The 25944-nt window shown below is 29.9% G+C and overlaps 1 protein-coding gene across 1 annotated transcript; it reads right to left on the reverse strand.

The window, feature by feature from the left end:
• Positions 1 to 527: 527 nt before the first annotated feature.
• On the reverse strand, positions 528 to 12147 carry LOC142326070 (uncharacterized). Its single transcript, XM_075368192.1, has 2 exons — positions 11962 to 12147; positions 528 to 7363 (listed from the first exon to the last, which is right to left on the reverse strand). Exon 2 carries the CDS (start codon positions 7220 to 7222, stop codon positions 5771 to 5773), a length of 1452 nt encoding a protein of 483 aa, XP_075224307.1. The 5' UTR covers positions 7223 to 7363; positions 11962 to 12147; the 3' UTR covers positions 528 to 5770.
• Between the last annotated feature and the right edge of the window lie 13797 nt (positions 12148 to 25944).

The raw sequence follows: 25944 nt of genomic DNA on the forward strand, positions 1-25944 counted from the left end.
TCATATTATTATGTCAGTTTCACTGTTTTAAGTTACATTTATTAGAAATTGAAATAACCTTTCGATATATTTTAGTTTAACATCTTTTTAGGTAATGAATTATATCTTTGAACTGATCAGTAACACAAGAAAGTGCTTAACAATAGCAATTTATAAGTAAAATAATATATTATAACAGCTGCTGAACTCAACTTGGATTAGCATATTTGTATAGTTTATGTAAGAAAGGAGTTACATAGATTGTTTGAAAGGAGGATGTGAAACTGAACAAGTATTACCTATGCACATGCCTTAACCTTTTAGACAAATGTTGTTTTTGTTAACCTGGAATAGCACAACCAATCCAATAACTAATAATTATGTTATGATCTGAGTAAATTATTTATTTAATGAAACTGGGTACATACTAATTTGCTTTAGAAAAAATGAAATATTACACATTATTTCTGATTCAATTATAGGCGATATAAGTTTATCAATTATAGGCGATATAAGATTATAGTAGCATAAAATGCTACTGTAAAAAAAATGAAATGATTTTCTTCTTTCTCTTTTTTGAATGAAAAAAAGTTAATTGCTCTTTTGATAAATATAATCACATCATTTTTTATTTGGATGAGATAGAAGGCCTGCCTTTATTCTATAGATATTTCAGCTATTAGGCTTACTGTTCAGTCACTAATAAGCAGAATACCTGAATGATAAACAGACAGTCTATTGGATAACACCAAGGAAGGCTCTTATCATCAAGGTCCTGGCAATACTTAGTATGGAAATATATGGCATGCTAAGAATATTAGACCTACAACTGCAGAACCAATAATGGAAGAGAAGGGATCAAGGAAAAGTTGAGAGAAGTACAGTAGTCTGCCCATTATGGTGGTTCATTATTTTGCTCAGGATCAATGTGTTGAAATTTTGACTGTTTCTTTATCACCTGGTTTTTTATTAATCTTTTAACAAGCTATTTGCTTATTCTTTTCATTGTTTAATTTTATGTTAGATATATTTTCAGTCAGATTCAAATAAGTATTACTTATTTTGTTCAGCAGTTAAAGAGAATAAGTTTTACACCAAAACTCAATTTGTGAAAATACAACTTGAGTGTACAAAATCCTATTAATCTAAATTTTCCCTCTAATCTAAGATATAAAAGTTATTTACAGTTGATTCTATTTTGATCTTATGTAACATTTACAGCTATTATAAAAAAAAAGTTGGTAGCAAGCTACTTCTCACTAGATTAATACATGTTCAAATTTTTGTTAATCTAATTACAATACTGAGACCTTTCAAACTCTGATATATGCTGTGATAATAAACCTTATTATCAGAGTATATTATTAATACTTTTTTATAAATTGCCTAATAATATGAAACAAAGTTGACACTATTATATTTACAGCTGTTATTCTAACTCTAAAAATCATTGTAGATAGCAGCAACAGATAATAAATTTCCTTCTGAGGATTCCAGCTGCTCATTCAAATACTTTATTTTCACAAATAAATTTTTTTCTCCCATTCCTTCTACGAAATTTCTGACTTTTTTATAACAAGTTATTGCATAATGTACATAATAATTATATTCTAATAACATAAAATATTATGCAAGTAAAACAAAATCACAATCATTAAGAGTAGTTATTCCCAAATAAATTATAGATTCAAACCCTGCACACTATAATGTATTACCATTATGTTGAATGGCAGTATATATCTTTTTTAAAAGTCCTTGCACTTGCCCACTGGAAATTTGTAATTTTATACAATCATATAGTATAATGTCCATGTCGCATGCAGGTAATCTAATCATTTTATTCACATAGGTGTCAGTGTTTTACATAGCTTTACATATTTTTAAACAGTTCTCATAGTTCATAAAACAATATACAAACCAAAATGTCTTCAATTACAGAAATGTTTATTTTCATAATGATTACTTGTGTTCTAAATAAAATGAAGGAGCTGAAAACTAATGATAAAAATAGAATTTGCATCCAGAGCAACATATAAAATTATGCAAGAGATTATTGTATAAATTACATTAAATTTTGCTAAATTTCACACTTAAAATTCATGACTATAACACCAAGAATAGTATTAAAAAACAATAGCATACAGTGAATTATTAACAACTGAAGAATTTTCAAAGGTATCGTAACTGCAGCTGCTTAGCCTAATACAGAGAATTATTTTTTAAATTGAAAATTAAATTCTACATAATAACGGGTGAAAATGTAACACAAACACACAGGATTGTAATAGGTTAAATTTATTCAAAAGTAGTATTACCTCAATATTTTTGATAAACATAAAAAGGAAACCACTTCTGAATATGACAATTCATTACAGAATATTTTCACCCTTGTTACATTTCCTCAGTTCCTAGAAATCCCTTCTTACTATATGTTATAAAATGAAAAGTAAGCTTTCTGTCAAGTTTCATCTTTGTGACTATGAGATTCAGAGAATCAGTATGTGTTGAAAGTGTCTGTGAAACCTTGATAAATATACATCTCACAGATTCCAGTTTCTCTGAGATGGTCAGATATTTTTAGGTTTTAGTTGATTTAACAGAATTCCAGTGAATGATAAAGATTAAGATAAAATGAAATTATAAGCATCACGAAAAATATTTAGCTCATTGTACCGAAGATTCGTTAGCATTAAATTTTATGTTAAATCATTTTATACTTTATCTACAAGCATATTAAAAGTAATTGTTTTCATATTCAAGGCTGTAACAGACAGTGTAATTAATTGAAATTTATTTATATGTACATTTTTTTACAATTACTTTTTAAATACATTACTACCATTTTAAAATTAAAATGCATACTAATAACTGACTATAGGAAAAATAGAGGTAGGCATTTCTATTGTTTATGCCAAACAAAACAATTTGTACAGAGAGATCCAAAAGTCACACAATCAAATAATAAAAAAACAAAAAAAAAAAACATTAAGTATATTTAAAGACTTATTTATTTTCACTATATGATCAAAATGGCTGCCCCATTCAGTAATGCAGGTATGAACTCTTTTCACCATGTTTGAGGCATCTTTGTGGAGCACATGTATACTGATGTTGTTAATATCCATTGTTATGTTCATCTTTAGTTCCTCAAGTGTGAATGGTCTGTTTTTATAAACATTTCCTTTGAGTTAAACCCACAGGAAGAAATCTGGGAACGTCAAATCGGGTGAACGTGGGGGGTCATAATCCTTTATAGAGATGATACGCTTGCCAAAATAATCACACAAGAAATCCATGATTTCATTAGATGTGTGACATGTGGCACTGTCCTACTGGAACCAACAAACACAATTATCATCTTCAAGAAATGCGATAAACTGTGTAACGATGTCTTGGTACACAACACTGTTCACTGTAGTTTCAATGAAAATGGGTCCCACTATTCGACATGATACAGCACACCATAGTCCCATTTTCTGAGAGTGTAAGGGGTTTTCATATAATACATGTAGATTTTCAGTTGACCAAATTCTAGTATTTTGATTGTTCATGTAGCCATTAAGGTGAAATCATACCTCATCAGTGAAGGAAACACAGTCAAGCTCTGCAATTCCTTAGTTGTCCCGAAACCATGTACAGTACACTATGTGCTTTTCTTTATCTGGCTTTTTCAATTCCTGAACACTGTGAATGTGATATGTATGAAATTGTAACTGCTTCATCGCTTTCTGAACACTTCCGTATGAAATCTTGAAAGTGCGCTGATAGTCTCCTCAAACTTTTTGAAGGCAAACACTGCATCACATTCTTAAACTCAACCAGTTTTACATCAGTCAAAACAGCTGGTTTCCTGGTTCTCTTCTTGTCTGCAACTTATCCGCGTCTCTAAAATGAGTGATTAATCTCGTTATGGTTAAATTATTAGGCACTGCTACATTCGGATATTTCCCATGAAAGTTGTCCAAACATGCATATAAATGACTGGAAAAATAATTTTCAACAATGAAAACTCATTGCTCTTGGGAAAGCGACATGTTTACCAAGCAATAAACAAAGCACTACTACAAGCGTTGTGTAATCAATACATATTACAATGGTGTCTAGGTTTGTTGCTGATAATACCCATGGTGCTATCTTGCAGTAACCGAAAGAACCTTTTCAACTATACCATTATTTATAGATACTTAAATTTTTATGTGCGCGACTTTTGGATCTCTCTGTACAAACTGTTAAGGGAAAAACAGGTTGGATTATTAATTTGTTAATATTCATTGCTCATTTTTCCAATACAGTGGTAAACTGCTTGTTTTTTTGCATTTAAAAACAAACATTTCATTTTAATATTTTTCTTAATGCCAGAGAATACCATTTATCATTTTACACAGGAATTGACAGTTTTTTGACCCTTTTATTCTGCACATTAATATTGTAGTATTTTCATGAATAAGATTTATTTGGTTTTTGAAACTATTCAATCTTATCAGTTAGCTTTCATCGTATTTAATGTTGATAAAGCAATAGTTTGCCGTGCAAATGAACTGTTTTCAGCAAATGCAAACAGTTATTCACATTATCTGTTTTCATTTACTTTAAATAACTCACTTTAGCACTCACTTCTAATGTTTGTTAAAAGTGAGCTGACAACTCTGGTAATTCAAGAAGTTTGCTATGCAGTATTACTACAGGCTAGAAAAAGCAGTTTGTACCCAAGTGACAACAGTTTAATAACTTTAACAAGTGACAACTGTTTAATATTTCCCTACACATCACTAACAGGATAGATGGACTCTTCCCTAGTTAGACTTAAACTGTTCTGAAAATGATGAATAACATTTTAACCTTTTTTTAACCCTTTTTTGTTATTTCTCAGATCACTTAACTCTTAAATAAGATACTGAATATATTGTATTATAATCTGATTTCCTGTTCCATCGCAATTATTTTTTCCTGTTAAATACCCCAGTTTTCAATTTTTCTTTTTTCCTAAATATGGGATCCCAATCTTAATATTGCAACTATGAAAAAGAAGATGCTTTTATATACACTTTAACAGCGAAGATGAAATGTATGAAAAGATAAAAGACCTGCCAGAAACTGAACTAGGCACCAGTTTATCTAAAAATCAGTATGCAAATATTAGATTAGAAAAAAATTAAGGTAAATAAAATTGATCTACCTTCATTACATTATCAATTGTTTATGATTCAGGACTGGCACACATATTCAACAACAATATAAATGTTAGCTATTAGAACTTAATGTATTCATTAAGTATAGATTAGTTGACAATACAGCCGTTTTAAAATGTTAGTATAATTTTATATATAAAACCTTAATAATAAACAAAATAGTAATATATTTATTATAAAATAGAAAGAATATTTATCATAATGCAATTAATTTTATAAACTTATAGTTATCTTTCATAATGTTTAATCTACAAAATTTAATATTGTCCTAGACTCTGAACAAAAATTATAAAATAATTAGTATTTCTCACCATCAAATCTCAATGGTTAACATTATTACATACCTGTAACATATATGCATCAATAATTAACAGAAAATAGTTTTAATTTCTTCTTATTCTCAGATTAAAAATAATAGGTGCTAAATTGATAGAAATGACAAATTATTAAACTTGCATTGTAGTAGTATAATAAGCAAAACAAAACACAAATGGTTTAATAAACATAATGGCATCCTTATTTTGAAAGCTGCTTTTTGTGGCAGAGTAAACAAATAAGCTGCAATTTTATTCTTCAGTGTAATATATCAAAATGTTATGTATTTAATAACAATTTTTTCCATAATTAGAAGAATTTTTATTCCATATTGTCATATTAAATGTTAACAAAAGTAATTCTTTAGAATAAAACGATTCATCATTTTCACAAAACTCAATGTTATATAAATCTGTTAAGTAAAACCTATATTCTCTTATTATATCTAATATTCCATTGTACACATTAACTGTTTGAATATTTTCATAACTTTTACAGTTTTGTAAAGTTATTATTAATTTCTCACTATCATTTTTTTCATTAAAATTACAATTTATTGCCATTGATTTACATGTGCGTCCAATTTCATTAACAACAAAATGAGTTGTGATATTATTATTTTCATGATACTTTTTCAACCAGTTTGTAGAACAGTATGAAGTATTAGTTTTACAAAAGGTTTTTTCTGGTAAATGATCATTAATAATTTTAATAGCATTAAAATATGGAGGATGTTTATTAATAATATTACAAGGAATTATTGGTTGCCAAAGATTCCAATGACGTTGAAGTTCTTCGTGAGACTGCAACATTTGTTTAGAATTATTGTATTTGTATATATTTTTTTTTATTAATTCATAATGACTCATATTTGATAAAACATAATTTTCAATTATATCACCGTATGAATAAAGTGATATACTATTATTTCCGATATTGCTGTTAAATTTTTTAAGTATTGTACTATTCTCACAATCTTTTGAAAAATCTAAACTGTAGTTACGTGAAATTATTTTTTTATCCTGAAGATGTGTAATTAACTTCATAATAGAACTGTATTCATTTTCTGATATTTTTTCACTTGTGATAGTATCAGAAAAACAAAATCCAATTCCAATCACTAAAGTTGAATAGCCATTCTCAAATTTAAATTTTGAATCATTTATACAATCCAACGGCCTTCCTTCATAAATAGTTCCATCAGCACCTACAATGTAATGGTAATAAATATCATCATATCCATATTTAATGTAATATGATGTTTCATCATGAAATTCCTTTTTACAATTTGTTCCTTTTATATGTGTACAATAGAATAAAACAGATTTTGGTATAATAAATTTTACTCTAGATTTCATTTGATTTTGAAATTTATAATCACATATTGCAGGCACTCCCCACTCATTTCGTTTTATAAAGGGCATAATATCGCTATTTATATTTTGGTTTTTGCTATGTAACAAATCTATATTATTAATTTTCGTATCACACACTTTGTTATTATTTTCATCTTTAATAAGTAAAATAGATAAAATATAAATAATAATTATCATCGTTAATGAATTTGTAATCAAAAGAAACTTGGTACTTAAAATCCATTTTTTAAGAAATGTTAAACGTAATTTGTTATTATTATTACTGTTGGTGTTAACAGTTTTTAATACTTTTTCATTCATCGTTTTTTTGTTTCTTTCATTAATGACTTGTAAACCATCCCAATCAGTATCATTTACATCCATAATTTTTTTATTTAAATGTAACTATATCACAAATTATTTTTTTTTATTAGGAGAATTAGTATTTAGCATTTTTAACATTTTATTGTTTTCTTAATATTTAAGTAATTATTCGCTGAAGCTTCCAACTCCATGAATATTATACTGCAAACAAACAAAAATAAATAGCATTAAAAATGAAATACTTTAAAAAATTACAATATATATTTTTTTAATGAGGTCCGTTTTATAAATAAATTCATTAATTAATTTTATTCCAAAATGAAAAAATACTTAGACTAAAAGATAGATTCTCACTGAAGAGGATCATCTACACAGACAATATCAGGATTGTTCGAGCTGCTGTTATAAGAAGCCCAAACTGTTCCATTTATCATCAAGCTATATCTTTACAGTTGCACAGTTCAAATGGTAGAAGAATACTGTTGTAGGACTTATTTTATCCTGTGCAAGTTGCAGATTGTCCAAGAACTGAAACCAAATGATCACATAATGTGCCATCAATTCTGTGAACAAATGGTAATAAAGGTAAACAAGGACAATGACTTTGTTAACAAAATGTGGATGTCGGACGAAGCCCATTTCTCCCTTAATGAATTTATTAATAAATAAAATTTTTGTTTTTCGCACAAGAGAATCCTGCGCTGCTACACAGCAAAAAGGTGACCATGTGTGTGTGCTGCATTGACGTATGTCATAATAGGCCCTAATATTTAAGAAAACAAGAATGGCCTCATGAGTAGTCATATCAGATCAATATGTCACATGCAGAAAAACTTTGTTATGCAAAACTACAGACATTTCCACAAATTATTGACATTTGGTTTCAACAAAATGGATCAATATCAAACACAGCACCACAATACTGATGGTTGCTGTATGGCAATTGTATAATTTTTAGAAATGATGACATTCCGTAGCCTCTGAGGTCTCCTAATTTATCACTGTGTGATTTCTTCTTGTGGGATCACCTTAAAAGCAAAGTGTATAATAATCGCCCTGCTATGACAAAAGAACTAAAAACCAAAATCTGAACAGTAACTGTTGAAATGTTAATCAAATCATAAAGAGTTTCACTGCAAGAATGTTTACAGCGAGACAGAGCTCATCTACAAGAAGTGATTTTAAAAAAATAATTTTTTTGTATATATTCATAAATGACATTTTTTTCTATTTAAATCAAATAAATAAATTTATTTAATATAATTTTTTCATAAGAATAATTCATTTTCATAATTTCCCATTTCTCTGAATCACCTGTGTAAATAACATAATGCACAAAAAAGATGAAAAAGTCATTATCAGAAGTTTACTGAACTCACAACTTCTTGTCATATTCATAAAATGAACTGACTAAACCAATGCAGCAATACATGTTTGGAAAGGAATTATTTATATCTACTGTATTAAGTATTATTGTAAAAAGTTATTATTTATCTTAAATGATACTAGTATTTATTCAGATTTACATAAAATCTCAATAAAATTGCATTCCAAGCATAATTGGAAGTCAAGAATACTCCCTAATTAGGAGTAGGCTCCAATTATGTAAGTAATAGTGACCCTTATGGGGACTTGTTCAATGAATGGATAGACCCCCAGTGAAGGATTTGTTTTAATCTATCAATTTTTTATTAGAAGATTTTGGCTAATAAATAAATAAATTAAAGAAACTAGTGCTTATATTAAAAAAAAATCATTACAGATGAGTAATTATGTAAAAAACAAGATTTGTGCCAGTCAATATTATATTTAATTTAAGAATACACAAATATAACTCATAAAAGGCTTTATGCCCCGTTATAATCTGCAAATCGCTGAGCATTTACGAGAAGAGATTGAAAAGTTATTAAAATATTCATTCTAACAACTTTGGGCTCAATTTCTAGAAACTAACGAATTTTTCTGTTTTAGCTTTTCCTATATGCATATCCAGCAATTTAAAAGCTGTCTTTACTTTAAATACTATTTCACCAGTATCGTTTTTAAAACAAACCTTATAAATCTATTTTAAACATGATCTTATCTGTGTTTTCCAAATAAACTCATCTCTGTTAATTTAATCCCACTCAAATATTTTTCCAACTTTCAAAACCACACATAAGTAAGAAGATATTCTTAAATTGCCTTCTTCTTAATTGTATTATTTATTAATCAATTCAAAACAATTTGATTGTCTTTTATGATTTAACATTTTTAATTGATTCTTTTATTCCTTTCAATGACCAGACAGACACAAGTATAAGTGTACTCTTTGACTAGTTTCATTTACTTTCTCTCCAGCACAAATAACACCGCGCAACAAAAAAAATGTTTTTATAAAAAAAAATGTTATTTTATAAAAATGTTTTTCCTTCACTAACTCTAGTTTCTGTAATATACAACAGGTAGAAATATTTTAATTACATATACTAACAACATAGAAAGTCCATTTGAAATTTTTAATGACAGTTACATTCTAAGAGTTCTTAAATTGATGGAAAAATACCTGACAGTTGGTTAGGTCTGAAGAGAATTGAAAATCAAGCAATCTTTTCAAGAGGATATTCAGCATTATACAACATTTTTAATCTGTATAATACTTTAACATCAAAAATTCACAAAGGGGAAAGAGAATTTCTTATCAAATATTTTAAAGCTGCCTTCAGTATTCTTGATAGACATAGGCTGTTTTTCAAATTACACAATTTGCTTCTTTAATAAATTTTTGAATTTGTTAGAGTCTATGTTACGAGACAAAATTTTGAGTTTGGTATAGAAGCAAATTGAAAGAATTATTTCAGACATCAATAACAAACATGATTCAGTAGAAGGTAGAATATTAGACAGGAATTTAAATATTAGATTGTCATTATGTACTGATAACAAAGTTTTGTTTGCCTAAGATTAAAAACAGTAGAATTATCAATAAATTTAAAGTCTTTTATGGTAGACAGAAATTGCGTCTTTAGATGAATAAAATACTTTTTATTGAATGTGTAATTATATATTCAGAAAAGAGGGATCTTTCCATGGACCAAGAGTAATGCCTGAATGTATTTTCGTAACTTACATAAAATAATTTTAAGAAGAAAACTCAATAGATATTAACATTATTATCATAATAAGAGCTGAAGTATTACATTCGAATGAAGCTTTCTTCATTAGTCAGTTTAAAGAATGTTTACTATTCATTTATTATTGGTGGTACGTTTAAATAAAAAAAATTGCAATTTCACTCTCAGCAAACTGAATTATAGAAGCAGCATGTGAAGTATAATATTTTACAGTGCCTTGTTGTAGAGGGTGTAAAACAAATCAAGACTAGAAAATCTAAATAGGTTTTTCATGAAAAGAATTGTTGACTTCTAATAAATATATCTATCTACTAATTATATTTTACAACTAGAATCTAATCCAGGATTATTTCAAGTGCAAACTATGAATATTTACTTAAAATATATTCTGTAAATACTAAATATACCAGATAACATGTTATCAAAAAAGTGATAGTTGTGTGCACGGATATAACTCTGATGGATAAATTTTGATTACAAATTAATTTTACTTTAGAACAGGAATTTGTTTTATTTTTTTGTTGTTTTGTTTAGTAATTGAATTGCCTTATTATAATAAAACACTGAACATTTTTTTTTTTTTTAAATTAAAGCTTAAGAGTTACAAATTGAAAGAATCTAACTTCACCAGCTATAATTTAAACTGGACTTAAAATTAAGGTGACTGTTCTTTATTATTGCTCTTTTTAATGATAAATTGATTTTAGTTTACCTATATTTTTTTATTTTTTTTTTTTTTTTTTTTTTTTTTTTAGTTGGTCCTTTACTTTTTTTTTATATAAGAATAATTGTGAAAGATAGTAACAAGAGAACTTAAAGGAAAGGGAAAATATATTTTCCCTTTCCTTTAGAAAGATGTACCTTTTTACATCTGCCAAAAAGAATTAAACAGTAAACTCTGCGCTTTGTGTAATAGCAAAGGAAGAAATCATATATTTTGTAGGAAAATGCACGATATGTAAAAATAACTCTGCTAAGGGTTATAATAGGGTTTTAGATGAAGAAACAATTATTAATATAATAAACTGCAAGGAATACAGTACTTAATTTTAAATCAAGCTCTACTGTAGTAAATAGTTGATATATGAAAATTCTGTAGAATAGTTCATAGGAACATTTTTGAATTATTAAGTTATTTATTACTATTTTTATATGTAAGCAATCTTTTCTTCATTTTTAAGGCACTTTAAATATTATTAATGTGTCCACCAATTTGGTAGATGACCAATATGGTTACACCTTTTGTGTGGAAGGTAATTTTAGTAATCAGATTGGTTATTATTTATTCATGTGATTATCTTTTTATCAGTAAATAATTTTAAAGTTATGGTGAAATTATGTGAAAAATGTGTAAATGTAAATTGTTGAATAAAAGTATTTAATTATTACTTCATAAATATTTTTATCAAAATTTTGAGTTTAAAAATTACACAGGGCAAAAAGGGTATAAGTATAATTTTCAAAAATTTTCTAGAGATAAGAGTTCTTAACACAATAATGTAAAGCATTACAAGCCCTAATAAAAATTATAACAAATTCCAACATTATTGTTTTACAAACATATTGCAAAAATATAATAGCTAAAAATTTTTTTTTTTCTTTTATTATTTGAACTACAATTTTCATTATTCTCCCACTTCAAAAAATTAACTAAAAAAAAAAAAATTAAAACAAGTTATAACATACCCAGTCTGAACAGTTAATCTGAATGGTAATTTTTTTAAATAGTTCACAAAATAAAATGTTAACAAAAATGATAAAGAACAAACAAAAACTTCTGTTCGTTTTTATTTTTTGGAAAGCTGATCAGTCAACAACACTGCAGTTTGATATATTAACTAACTATTTTTAAGCTATGAACAATATCGTCGGTTGTTGTTTCAACTCTGATGAGTTGATTCATCCATGCTAAATATTGTACCCATTATTCTATCAATCAGTTAACTCCCACTATACCAGTATTACTTTTATTCCTCTCAGTTAAGTTCATTTTAGAATTTAAACATTTCTATTTATAGATTTTAAAATACACTTTATCATTTTAAAAGTACTATGAGAAGTTACAATTTTAAATACAATACAATATTTTTAATTGTGAATAGTACACCACTAGAAAAAAAATAGTAAAAAAAAAAATTAAATAAATAGAAAAAAAATTATTTTACCATAAAAGAAAATTAATATTGTTAATTTTAAAGTATTACTTTTTAAAAAATTTTCAAATATACTACAAAAACATGATAACTCACAAACATAAAACAGCCACTACGAACTGAAATTCAGAAAGTAAAATAAATGTATTATTTGAAAATAATTTATGTTCTGCGTTAAGAATATTTTGTATTGTTTTGAATCACTTTTTCAACAAAAATGTAGTAAACTATTTAAAATTATAAGAATTAACATTAAAAAAATAAACAAAGTTTATCAATGTATTATCAAAAACTAAATTCATTAACAATAAATATATTATACTGTCAAAGTCATTGGGACTTACAGTATGAAGGAGGAGGATACTAGAACTATTGCTGACTTCTATGAGAGAAATCATTTAACTGATTTGAATAAACAAACATATATATCGATAATTGTAGTACATAAGTATCTAAATGCAAATGCCAAAACAAAGACACTAATACTTGAAACAAATGATGTAGTATATGAACTACTCAAGAAAGAAAGAAAACTATATGTTGGCTGCAATGGATATCTTATCATAGATGATTTCAATGTCAATATCTGCTTTAAGTGTGGCAAGTATAATCATAACACTAAAAAATGTACACCTGATATCTATTGTACTTATTGTGCTGATAAACATCAAAGCATATTTGCACCAATAAAAACAATTTGAATTGCATAAATTGTTTAATGTCTAATGGGAAATATAATGCAAACAGACAAACAATCTTGCTGCACATGAAAGTACTCGTGAAACTTACAAGAACTTTTTTAAAAAATAAATACAAAAAACAGAAGAGCCATATAATCTATTGGAAAGTCACGCATATACAAAAAATAAAAGATAATAAGTCTAATCAACTGGATTGTGAACTTCTTCACTGAAAAATCAACAAAGAGTGAAGGGTTAGAACAAGATTAAATTGTATGAGAAAATATTGTAAATGATTTAGTAAGTTTAAATAATGCATTTAAAAATGTAAAAGAATTGGTTATTTATGTAAAATTTGAGCAAAAATTAATTTTAATAGAAAAAACTTTTTAATTATTATGAGCTGAAGCATGGTTAAAAGAAAATAATAATTTCTATACTCTACCTGGATATAAATTGCATTATAACAATTCAACATTAAACCATTCTGATGGACTAGTGATTAATTATCTGTATATATAAATATATATATATATATATATATATATATATATATATATATATATATATATATTAAATAGATCAACCCTAAGTACAGAATTGAAATAAGATGACTTACCTATTTCATTACCTACATAACAGAAGCACTTTTGCAAACTTGATTCACATCATCATTCTGCATACATTTGTGTACATATGTACATATATATATGATATATTACCATAAAAAAATTGCCATCCATGATGACAACATATAACCACCCATTCACTTATATTTTATGTTAAAAATATTTTTAAAGCAATTAAATTCTTTAAATTTTATTTTTAAATTAAATTTAACTTATTACACTTTAAAACCATACAAAAATTTAAAACCTTTTATTTAAATTAAAAATTATAATCCCAACAAGAGAAAAAATATAAAATATAAAAAAATATAATGTTTTTTTTTAATTTAAATAAAAGGTTTTAAAAATTTTGTGTGGTTTTAAAATATGATAAGTTAAATTTAATTTTAAAAAATCTTTTAAGAATTTAATTGATTTAAAAGTATTTTTAACACAAAATTATAAGCGAATGGGTCTAGTGGTTAAATCATCATCGCAATACAGTTGATTTCAATCGAGAGTTCTAAAGTTCAAATCCCAGTAAAGGCAGTTACTTTTATACAGATTTGAAAACTATTGCAGATACTGGTGTTCTTTGGTGGTTGGGTTTCAATTAACCACAAATCTCAGAAATGGTAGACTTAAAACTGTACAAGACCACATTTCATTAACATTTATACATTTATCATCCTCTGAAGTAATAGCTTACAGTGGTTTCAGAAGCTGAACAGAAAAAAAGATATACAAATAGATAGTCAAATAATTCAAAGCGTCAAAAACACAAAATATCTTGGTCTATTTATTGATTTTTACAAGAAGTAGGATCATCAAATTATTTCAACTGTCAATAGGACTACATATATTATATATATTTTCAAAGTTGAGTCGTTTGATTACCCCTAAAAATTTCAAAGGGGTTTTATACAGATTATATTTCAGTGTTGTAATAAATGGAGTAATTGCATGGGGATCTGTGAACAAAACTACTCTTGATTTACAACAAGAAATGAAAATATATGAAAAAAATTTTATAAATTTTTTTCTAGAAAAGAGATGGTACTTTTAAATACAAATGACCTGAAACCATCTGAAGCGGTTAAATATTTTCCCTGATTTTATAAATCAGGATGAAACATTATTAAAAAAAAATATGAACTTCATTGGTTAAATACTACATGAATGCATAAGATCATAATGACAACACTTTTAACACTTTGAGTGCTAGACTGTGAATACTGGTGTTCTTTGGTGGTTAATTAACCATACATCTCAGCAGTGGTCGGCCAGAATCTGTCCAAGACTACACATTTACCAGTACATTTACACACCAGACTAAGCACAGATGCCTTGGCATCTAAGCAGAGTACTACTACTCGGCATCATGTCACATTGCTGTTACTCTGTAACCTGGTATACATAAATAAAAAACAAAATGCTACATGTAAATGTGTCCCATTCTATTTTGAAACACTGGATTATATGCAGTGCATTTCAGTAAGGAATATTCATGTGCTCACGTATTATATAATATTAACATTTTTTTTTATTGCACAAGAACTAAATAAAAAATTGAACAAAGCAACAAAATTACAAATTTTCTTAACAATGTTTAATGTAACATAGTAATAAACGTCATATTATTTTAAAATTCACTTCTATTTAAATATCTGACAGGAGTACTTCAATTAAACTTCGCTTAAGAACTAAAAACTTATACAGTTCAGCGTAACAAAGCTGACAAGTTAGCAGGTTACATAAAAAGAAGAAAGGAACTTCTGTAATTAAATAGTGAAAATAAAAGCCACATAAAAGGAAAAGACTTACATAGACAATTTAAATATCTAAGTTTAGTTTACAGGAAACAAGAAACAAAACTAATCGAAAAAGATTTAATCAGCTAATTAACACTAGAAAAAGAAAACACTTCTTAACTGTTCAAAACAAGGTTTTAAAACCAAGGGGAAACAATAAACCAGGCTTAAATAAACATTTAAAAACCAAATGAAACTTTGTAAAAAAATAACTAAGAAACAACTTTAAAGTATTTTAAATAAAAGAAAGGCAGCAATTTAAAAAGTTTAAAAAAGAAAAATACAAAAAGTAAACTTAAACCAACCAGTTGATACTACTATAATATATGGAAAAAAATTTTTTTAAACAAAACGAAAACTAACATAATATAAGTAAAAGAAAAGTAAAAACAGAAATGGTAGAACCGTAACAATGATGGTGGGGTGGAGGGCCCCATCACAAAAATTATAATATTTTTTTTATTTTTATGTATTCATTTACAAATTGCAAATAAATAACTTTTCTTCTAATTAATTAAAAAAAAGAAACACAAGCCATAAATAACAAAAAGACCTAGTAGATAATTAAAATATCAGAGTCTAGGAAATAAGAAACAAAACTAATCAAAAAAGGTTTGAAATCAGTTAATTACATTAACAACATTTAAGAAAAAGAAAGCACTTCTTAACCGTTCAAAGCAAGGTTTTAAAATCAACAGAAACAAGAAAATGGACTTACAAGTAGTAAATTAATATTTCAAGAACCAAAAGGACTTATAAAAAGTGAACTAAGAAATAACCTTAGATTAAAATATTTCATAAATAAAAGAAAGGCAGCAATCTAAAAAAGTACTAAACAAAAACAGATGTAATATAAGTAAATGATAAGTAAAACTGTAATAGTTACATTACAGTTATTTGATTTTTAAGGCCATTGATGTTTGTGGGTAGCGGTGGACAAAAAACAAGAGCTTTAATACATCGCCACAAGAAAAAAATCACACTAGTTAAATATTGCAGGCCAAGCACAAAGAGCAAGATCTTGGGCACAGTTTTGACCAATCGATTGTTGGGGCACTTTTTCATTCAAAAAAGCCCATACTGTAACTACGTCAACGATATGCCGCTGTCGAAAGGAGTTAAAACAGCTCTATATGCAGATGACACGGCATATTGTTATGAATCCAGAAGGGTAGATTACGCGATCGACAGACCCCAAAGACAATTGGATCTAGTAGAGCCGTGGCTCGATATGTGGAGAATCAAGGTCAATGGTGAAAAATCAGTGACAGTGATGTTCACATACAAGACATGTGCTCCAGCCAGGCGGCTGGAAATCTCAGGAGAGAACATCCCCTTTGGGAAGTCAAGTACCTGGGAGTAGTCCTAGATAAACGGCTTACCTTAGGAGAACATGTTAATATGTAACCCAAAGGGCAAAGGCCGTCAAAACCTCATTATACCCAGTACTGAACAGTGCCAACCCATATCCACCAAACTGCTCATTTTCGGCTATACGTCATGCCGATTCTAACAATGCTTACCCGGTATGAGGAGCTTTGTTGAACTCCACGCTTCAAAAGAAATTAGAAGCCGTCCGAAACACAGCTTTGCGAACGATATTTGGAGCACCGTAGTTCGTCAGAAACGTTACTCTCCGCTAAGATGCGGAACTACACGCCGTGTCCAAGTTGGGGGTGGCGCAGGCACGCAGACTGTTCAGGAGAGCGGCCGTGTCCGAACACGGACATCTGCCGAGAGGACCCTACTCCAACGGCCGTATTAAACGAACCACCGTGCAGAGACGGTATGAGAGTCAAAAAATTACAAACCAGACTTAGGGGCCTCTTATAGCGTAACCTATAAATGGAACCGCGGGAAAATTCCGGTCGTGAAAGTGACCGTTTTCACAATTAAATTTTTTTAAAACTATAAAAACCTACACAACACCCCACACCGTCCCACGAAGAGACCACAATTTAATTCAGTCAGTATATGCGATTCCCTCCGGAGAAGGGGGCGCATTGCTCCCTCCAAATAACTAGGGTCCCGGTAGGTGTATTCCTGCTAGCCCATAAGGTGCTGCTACCGAAAGAACTTCAGCGGATGGACTGAAGGGGAATCACGCCGGGAGTACTAGGCTCAAAAGCTTATTCTCCCACGGTCAGACCCAGTAAATAAATTTCATGCTGGTCCATACGGATAGGAGCGCAAATTACCAAATCCATCCATAAATAAAACTTAAACTTTATAACCGCCACCAAATAAACCTTGAAACCCGCCCTATAATAGAAAGATACAGCAGCAAGGGACACTGTCCAGGCTCTAAGATCTGTAGGGAGAGATATTGAAATCCCGCCATTCTTGCGTTCCGTTCCATACTGTAAGGTGCCAATGAGGTAGCGCTCCATCTAGCTGTAAAATGAAGTCATCTGAATCTACTTGCAGTAACGGGAAGAGCCAGTTTGAAGCATGTCAAAAACGGTTTGTCTTGTAATGGTGTTTCCCTCGAAGACAAAGGAACTGTAAACCTTGTCGTTACGTGCTGTACAGAACAAATTCACCGTAGGAGAATCTGTTGTTACGAAAATAATTTCTGACAAAATGAAATCCTATCTATAGTATTTATGTCTACGTTAAGTATAATTTTTACCTAAATTTCAAAGCTATAATTAAGTTCCACTTATAAAACAAAATAAATTAAATTTATCAAACTTGTACAATGCTAAAACTCATTTTCCCATTTGAACAAGTTAAATTCAAACTCAGTCTTAATCCCATTTAATATAGTTTATATTTAGTTACAGTAATTTAAATAACACGAAATCTAACCCCCCTTTCAATCAGCTAAATTCAATTTTTATGGTTTGCTTTTTTGTCATACATCTGAAAAGATTTATACCCAGCCACAAATAAAATGGTTAATTCTGATTACATAATTCGTTTTACAAGGCGTCAGTCGTAAGATGTTACGTTAGTTAATAGCAATTATATAACATATCCTTCTTTATTTGTAATGAACAAATTGGAATACATCAGTTAATTGTTTGTATACAGATCCCCTCTAGGCGTCTGATGCTACTTTCAATACATTAGTTTATTAGGTTTCAATATCGACTCAACTAAACGGAGCTATTTTCAGCACCACTGTAGTACAGTAAATTATTTGTGAATAAGTGAGATCGTCAGTTGAACAATGGCTACCGTGCAGGAGAAGCAACAAGCGCACTATGGTTTCATGAAAGCGAATTTGTTCGTAGACATTTTAGTGTAGAGTACGGTCGTGATCCTCCTAATTAAACGTTGTTATCAGCAGTTTAAGGTTACAGAAAGTTCTAGTATACAAAAGAAGGGCTGGCAGATCTTCTGTTTCCGAGGAAGTCGTGAAACGAGTAAGAGAAACCTAGGTAAATCGACTCGTCGTGCGAGTTAAGAACTGAAATACCGCAATCGAAAATTGTGTAGGTTCTAAACAAGCGCCTAAAACTTCACGCGTACAAAATTCAGTTCGTGAATGCAAATGAAAATGATAAACCACGCCGTTACAATTTTACCGTGAACATTTTTGATAAAGTCAATGAAGGTAATGCGGTTTTAGGAAAAGTAATATTCTCTGACGAAGCTACCGTCCATGTTTCTGCTTAGGTTAACCGTCATAATTGTCGGATTTGGGGTATCCCTCATGCCGTTCGACAAACGCAGCGTAATAGCCCAAAAACTAACGTTTGGTGTGCGCCGACTGCTTATGAAGAGATCGAACTATTCTTCTTTGCCAGCTGATACTAGCTCTAGTTATCTAGACAAGCTTCTAGAGTATGCAGTACCACAAATTGAACATCCGCAACCCAACTTTTACTTCCAATAAGATGGCGCACCATCACACTGGGGTTTACAGATTAGAGACTAGCCAAATGAACAATTTCCTCAACATTGGATTGGCTATAATGGACCAGTTCCATGGCCACCTGGATCTCTTGATGTTACGTTACTCGATTTCTTTCTTTGGGGGTTTGTAAAGGATGTATCTGACGAAGGTTGTCAACATCATCAATGAACTAGAAGAAGAATCGAAGTTATAATAAATGGAATAACTCCAGATATTTTTCGTGAAGTATGGCGTGAAATTGAATATCTTCTAGACATTTTACACGCCACAAAAAGTGCTTATGTGGAACTTGTTTAAGTTAAGTGTTGTCGTCCATGAAACTATTGTACCTGTACTGTTAAGGGATTTTCAGCATATGCTTCTAATATTATTAATATCCTACAAAAATAGGTACAGAAAGTCCTAGATTGGTTTCATGCGATTCCCAATCTTCTAACTATAACTATGCGACGCAAATATCTTCTCATCCATATACATGTCTTCTTTCTTAATCAGTTATGACCATGAGGTAAGAATATCTATTATTGAATTTCTGGTCTTTTATTCAGTATAGATTTACTTTCTGTTTTTACAACACTTACAAATGATCTTTCTGAAACTTTATTTACTTCCCCTCACAAAAAAAGATTTGTTGGAAGAAAGTAAAATTCCTTATATTCAGATGTCATTTCGATCGATAAATTGTAGCAACTGTCAATTTATCTGATATTTGTGTTAATGAAATGAAGAAACATCTGTAATAGTTATAAAAATTCCCATATTCATGAAACAAAAATCGGAATAAACCAAAACATTATTTTCCAAACCTCAGAGTAGATTTTCTGCTTTCATCCGGAAATTCTGCAGATATGCAGGTTGATTTTCTAACGTACTGAATAAATTATTTACAGTTTAATCAGTCCGAGACATAATAAAATACTTTGTACACAACGCATTCAAGTATTGTTGAACTTGGGCGTATCCAGTGCGGGGTAAGGGAGAGCAGCTGTCCCCCTCAACAAGTTGGAAAAAATTTTTTAAAAAAATTTTAAATTAAATTAAGACACTTGCACCATCTGTAAGAAGATTTAAGAACTACTGTTACACACCAGCGCCACCTTACTAGCGGCAACAAGAGTTTTTTTTTTTTTTTAGTATAGTTTCGTTACTCTCAGTGTATAGACTTAGGTTTATATAATTCTTCAAAATTAAGAATGGTTTGTCCTATTACATGACGCATATAATATTTAACGCTTGATTGTGCTTTCCTAATAACTAACAAAATGGGGTGAAGAGGGAGGAATGAAAGACCAATTAATAATACCTCGTATCATAGTAAATGTTCCAATAAAAGATTTTAAGTTTTCTGAATTTAATAACTAATACAAATTATAAAGTATATTTTCGGTGGAATAGAAACTGAAACCCTTATCAGAAAAGACTTGAGTGAGAATATCCCTACTTAATATGAATCTTGTAAATGCTGAATAAAAGACAGTGAGGTGAGATCAGAAACTAATTCTAAATTAATAGCTTTAGTAGCGAGACATATAAAAAGTGCTATACAAGATTTGCCTAATGTTTTAAACGTCTGCCCGCCAAGGCAAATCATAATTGGTAAATAAATCATAAGTGTAATTTGTCTTAAGGGTGCCAATTTTGGCTTGGAACAAAGTAAATTACAGGAAATTGTATTATTAGTGCATACAGTTCTTTTGCAAATACAACAGATATAGCCCTTTATGGAAGCATCGGAGAATCCATGAATTCGAATAGAATTAATTCTACTATCAATGTTGGGTTTGATGGAATAATCTATTTTAATGAATTCAATTAAATGCAACTGGTTGTATAAATTGAGCCATTGTGCGTTAGTAACGTATTGGGTGATATTTCATCCCAATTAATTTTAAGTTGCCACAATGATTGCATAAAATGTTTAGTGAAACAACAATAGGACCAATGAGTCTCAAAGGATCAAATACACCTGCTATGATAGACAGAATATCTCTTTTAGTATTTTTATAATCAATGGCATGAGTAGTTTGGAAAAATAGCTTATTTGAGGAATTATTCTGTAGAACTCCTAAAGTACCTAAGTTCTGTTTTTGATTTAAAGGAATGGAAAAAGTACTGATTTATTGATGCTATGATTGGAAAACCATATTGTTGTAATAATTTAGAAATATCAATTTTTAACTGAATAACTTCATCAAAGTTGTCTGAACCCGTTATGAAATCATCGACATAAAAATCATTACGAATGGACTTATATGAAAGTGGAAATTCATTTTCATTTGGAATTTGAATTAAATACCGTGTGGCCAAATAGGGTGCACAAGCAGTCCCATACGTTACCGTGTAATCTTGTACAGCATCAAGTCAACGATTCCTGAGATGTGTGGTTAATTGAAACCCAACCACTGAAGAACATCGGTATCCACGATCTAGTAATCAAATCCGTATAAAAGTAAAACTGCCTTTACTAGGATTTGAACCTTAGAACTCTCGACTTCGAAATCAGCTGATTTGCTATAACGAGTTCACTACTACACCAACCCGTAGGGTTATCAGGCCTTCTGTTTGTATATAATCATTATCAACTGTTATGACGTGATTACCATTATTCTTTAGATATTATTCTAAACTTTTCTTCGCATAAACGAGCCACATCATTCGTGTTAAAAGTAACAATTCTGCTTACAATCCAAGATTTTAAAACGGACCAAATTAATTCACACCATTTCAGATCAGGGTGGTACAGCGGCAGTCTTAGCTCTTGTGCCCTTTTCTGCCAGCAACTTCTGTTTGAAATTTCTTTTGCTTCGGTTTATGAAGTTATACAAATTCATGCAATTCATTTTTCAACATGTCTTGTGAAAACGGTATTTTCATTTTTGTCAACCATTCTTTCATTACAGCTTTTGTACAAGATAATGTAGAAGCTTTGTTAAGATAAGAAGTATTATCCATTACAACACTTTTATGTTGTAAATTTGTAATTAATTTTTCCTTAAACCGTCGTTCTTAATTATCAAAATTCATATTATCATGATTATCACCGGTATGATTTGGTTTACATATTAACGATGCATTTGGAACAAAACCATTTATACTCCTTGCGTGTATTATAATTAATCTCTAGCCTTTTGATATAGGTACAGTAAAACCTTCAGGTGAGTTGTAATGCCAGTTTTTTGGTCCGGTGTGGTTATTTTGAATGCAAGTCTCGTCAGTGTAAACATTTCTCGGTGGTATCGTTGTAAATGAATTAAATATTGTATGCGTTTTAATTTTATGTTCGTTTTTCAATTAAAATTTTACGGTTAATTTTTGTTTTTACCCAATTAAATCCTAGTTCCTTATAATTTTATTAGGACTGTTTACACTCCCTGAAAATGAATAGATTATTCTAAAACTGTTGACAGATTTTTTAAAACGAGTACAATCTTTTGTTCAGCGTAAGTTCATTTGTAGAAGTCGTCAATGTCCGTTATTCGTTTTGGTGCGTTGTGTTTTTTACCCGGAGTACTAAAAGATGTATTTGTGTTTTCACCAATTTCTTTTGACTTTATTATTCTACTAACGGATCGTTTTGAAATACCAGTGGAGTGACACGCATTCACGAACTTTGTTTACATCTATTACAAATCTTCCAACGTCTGGTTCTTTCTTTACAAACTCATATACATTTGCCACTATTTCTCTAACTTGACTACGAAGAATTTTATGGAGTATAATTTTATAAGGGGCATATTAACAATTTGAAATAAATAGAATAAATTTATGTTATAAAATACACAATTACGCGGTAATTCGCGTCTCACTCTTGTACTGATTATACAAGCACCAACGTTGACAGCATGAACCAGTTACGGAATGAAATGCGCACGCGCTACTATTGCTGGTCTTTAATGAAAACCAGTTTGCTTGTCTTAAAGCAAACTGTCCATAGCCTCACGCCAGATATCTGTCTAATACTGAGCTGCCAATAATGAACGGCTGGACTCCACCGGTTTACAAACTAGTAAGAAGCAAGAGCCTAACTAATTGAGCAGAGATCCGAGAAAAACGTCGCGCCGTAGATTGATTACAGATAATATTGTCTGTAGAGTGACAGACAGCGATATTACAGATTCCCAAAAGGCTACTCTGTCGTGTCAGACTGTACCGATTTTGCATAAACCGAAAGCGTCACGTGATTCTTTCATTAATGACTTTTAACACATCTAATCGACTTGAAGACCTTACGATGGAGGATACTAACGACGAAATAAATCAGAAGTTAAGCCAGCATAACGTACTAAAACTATACGAGTTAATTGAAACAGTAGCAGCTAGTTGCTATGTACGACCTATTAGCAACAAACTTTTACGAATATTTCCGAAGGACGTTGATATCTACAAAAGGATAATTGATATAGTCCGGGAGCATAACCTTATAGGTCACACATTGGCAAGGAAGGATGAGAGGGTATTTTCTGTGGCGCTAAAAAAATTACACAATCGATTACACCTGAAATAATTAAAAAAGAAACTGAGTTATGGGCACAAAATCTGGTATTATTATTAATTAGGTATTAATATTTTTAATCTATTGATGCCACGTGAGACGTAAACAAACTTTTCGTGAAACGAGTTTTGTTGTGCAATACAAAAATGAGTGATACTAATTAAAAGCAACGTTGTGCATTCAAGTTTTGCGTAAAATTCTGTGAGAATGCTACTGAAACTTTTTTAAAATTGAAAAGAGCGAATGGAGATGACGCTCTGTCACAAGCCCAAGATTTTAGGTGGTTTAAAGCATTTTCAGACGGCCAGGAATCAGTTGCGGACGATCCATGCTCTGGAAGGCCGTTAACATCAAAAAGTAATAATGTTAAGCGAATCAGAGACTTGATACAGTACGACTGGCGATTAACTGTCAGAATGATTGCAGAACAATTGAATTTTAACCATACCACGCACAGTCCACCAAATTTTGACAAACGACATGAAAAAGGTTTGTGCAAAATTGATCCCAAAAAACCTCACTGTTGAACAGAAAAGCAACAGGGTGGAAGTGTGCTGTGATCTAGGCCGAATTGAAACTGACCCTTATTTTCTACAAAATGTTATCACTGGTGATGAATCTTGGATATCTGAGTACAACCCAGAAACAAAACGCCAGAGCAAGGAGTGGCACACTTCAAACTCATCACATCCCAAAAAATAAAAAATACGCAAATCAAGACCATGCTAGTTTGTTTCTTCAGTAGTAATGGCATTGTCCATATGGAGTTTTCACCTAGAGGACAGACTGTAAATCAATATTTTTACCAAGAAATTCTTGAAAGAATGTGGAAAAGAGTTGCCATCAAAGACAATTGGATGCTGCATCATGACAATGCACCTTGTCACACTGCACTCTAAATTAATGAATTTTTGGCAAAGAAAAACATTCCTGCAGTTCCTCAACCACCTTATTAGAGTTCCTGTGACTTTCTCCTGTTCCCGCCTTTAAAAAACACCTCAAATGACAACATTTTGGAACAGTAGAACATAAAAAAAATTATAACCGACCAGATATTCTGGTTTCTGAGTTCCAACACTGCTATGAAGATTGGGAAAACCGTTTGAAGTGTTGCATGGCTTCCCAAGGGAACTATTGTAAATAAAAAGCATTGTAAATAAAGTTTTTCTGAACCAGTCTCATTACTTTATTTACAGACCTTGTATTACCATTTAAGGTTATCCTGTGCATATTGTGCCTGTCTAATAGCATTCTTTGAACAATTTTTTTTCCTTTGACAGTAGAAAGTATTGCAGATAATTTTTTTAAACATTTTTAATTTTCAAAAAATGTAATATTTTCTTATTAATTTCTAAACATTATAAAAATATAATATATTTATAATATAAAAATATGCTATTTATTTATGTGTATGGCTTAAGAACTGTGGTTATGATTAAAAATATGTATTTAACATTTAGTGAATAAATATACAAAAATCAGAAAAAGATCAGCAAAATACATTATCATCTAGCTTGGGGGGCTTGCAAAGTTTAAGTTTTAATTTATAATTAGGTAAAATAAAATAAAAAATAATTCTCGTTTGTTTAAAAAACAAGGTATTCTGAGGTATATAAACATGTTAAAAAAACTTTCTATCCCAACTTAGTTTTCTTAGAATAAAGTAGGATAATTTGTTGAAATTTGTATGTATGTTTATAAAGTCAACTCCCAATTATCCATAATAATAACCAGAGGAAGAGGAACTGAGAAAATGCAAAATCATGGTTGATCCAAAAATAATATTTAATAAACTAATATGTGTTAAAATACTGTACTGACTGAATACTGTACTTTTTTCCTGCTTAGCCTCCGGGAATTACTTCAGGATGATATGAAGTAAATAAAGTGTTCTCTCGTACAACTTCAGTTTGACCATTCCTGAGATGTGTGATTAATTGAAATCCAACCACCAAAGAACACCGGTATCCACGATCTAATATTCAAATCCATATAAAAGTAACTTTAAAAGCCTTTACTAGGACTTCCCAAATCAGCTGATTTTACCACTAGACCAACCC

The sequence above is a fragment of the Lycorma delicatula genome, chromosome 6 (assembly GCF_047948215.1).
Source record: "Lycorma delicatula isolate Av1 chromosome 6, ASM4794821v1, whole genome shotgun sequence".
Classification (NCBI taxonomy): Eukaryota; Metazoa; Arthropoda; class Insecta; order Hemiptera; family Fulgoridae; genus Lycorma; species Lycorma delicatula.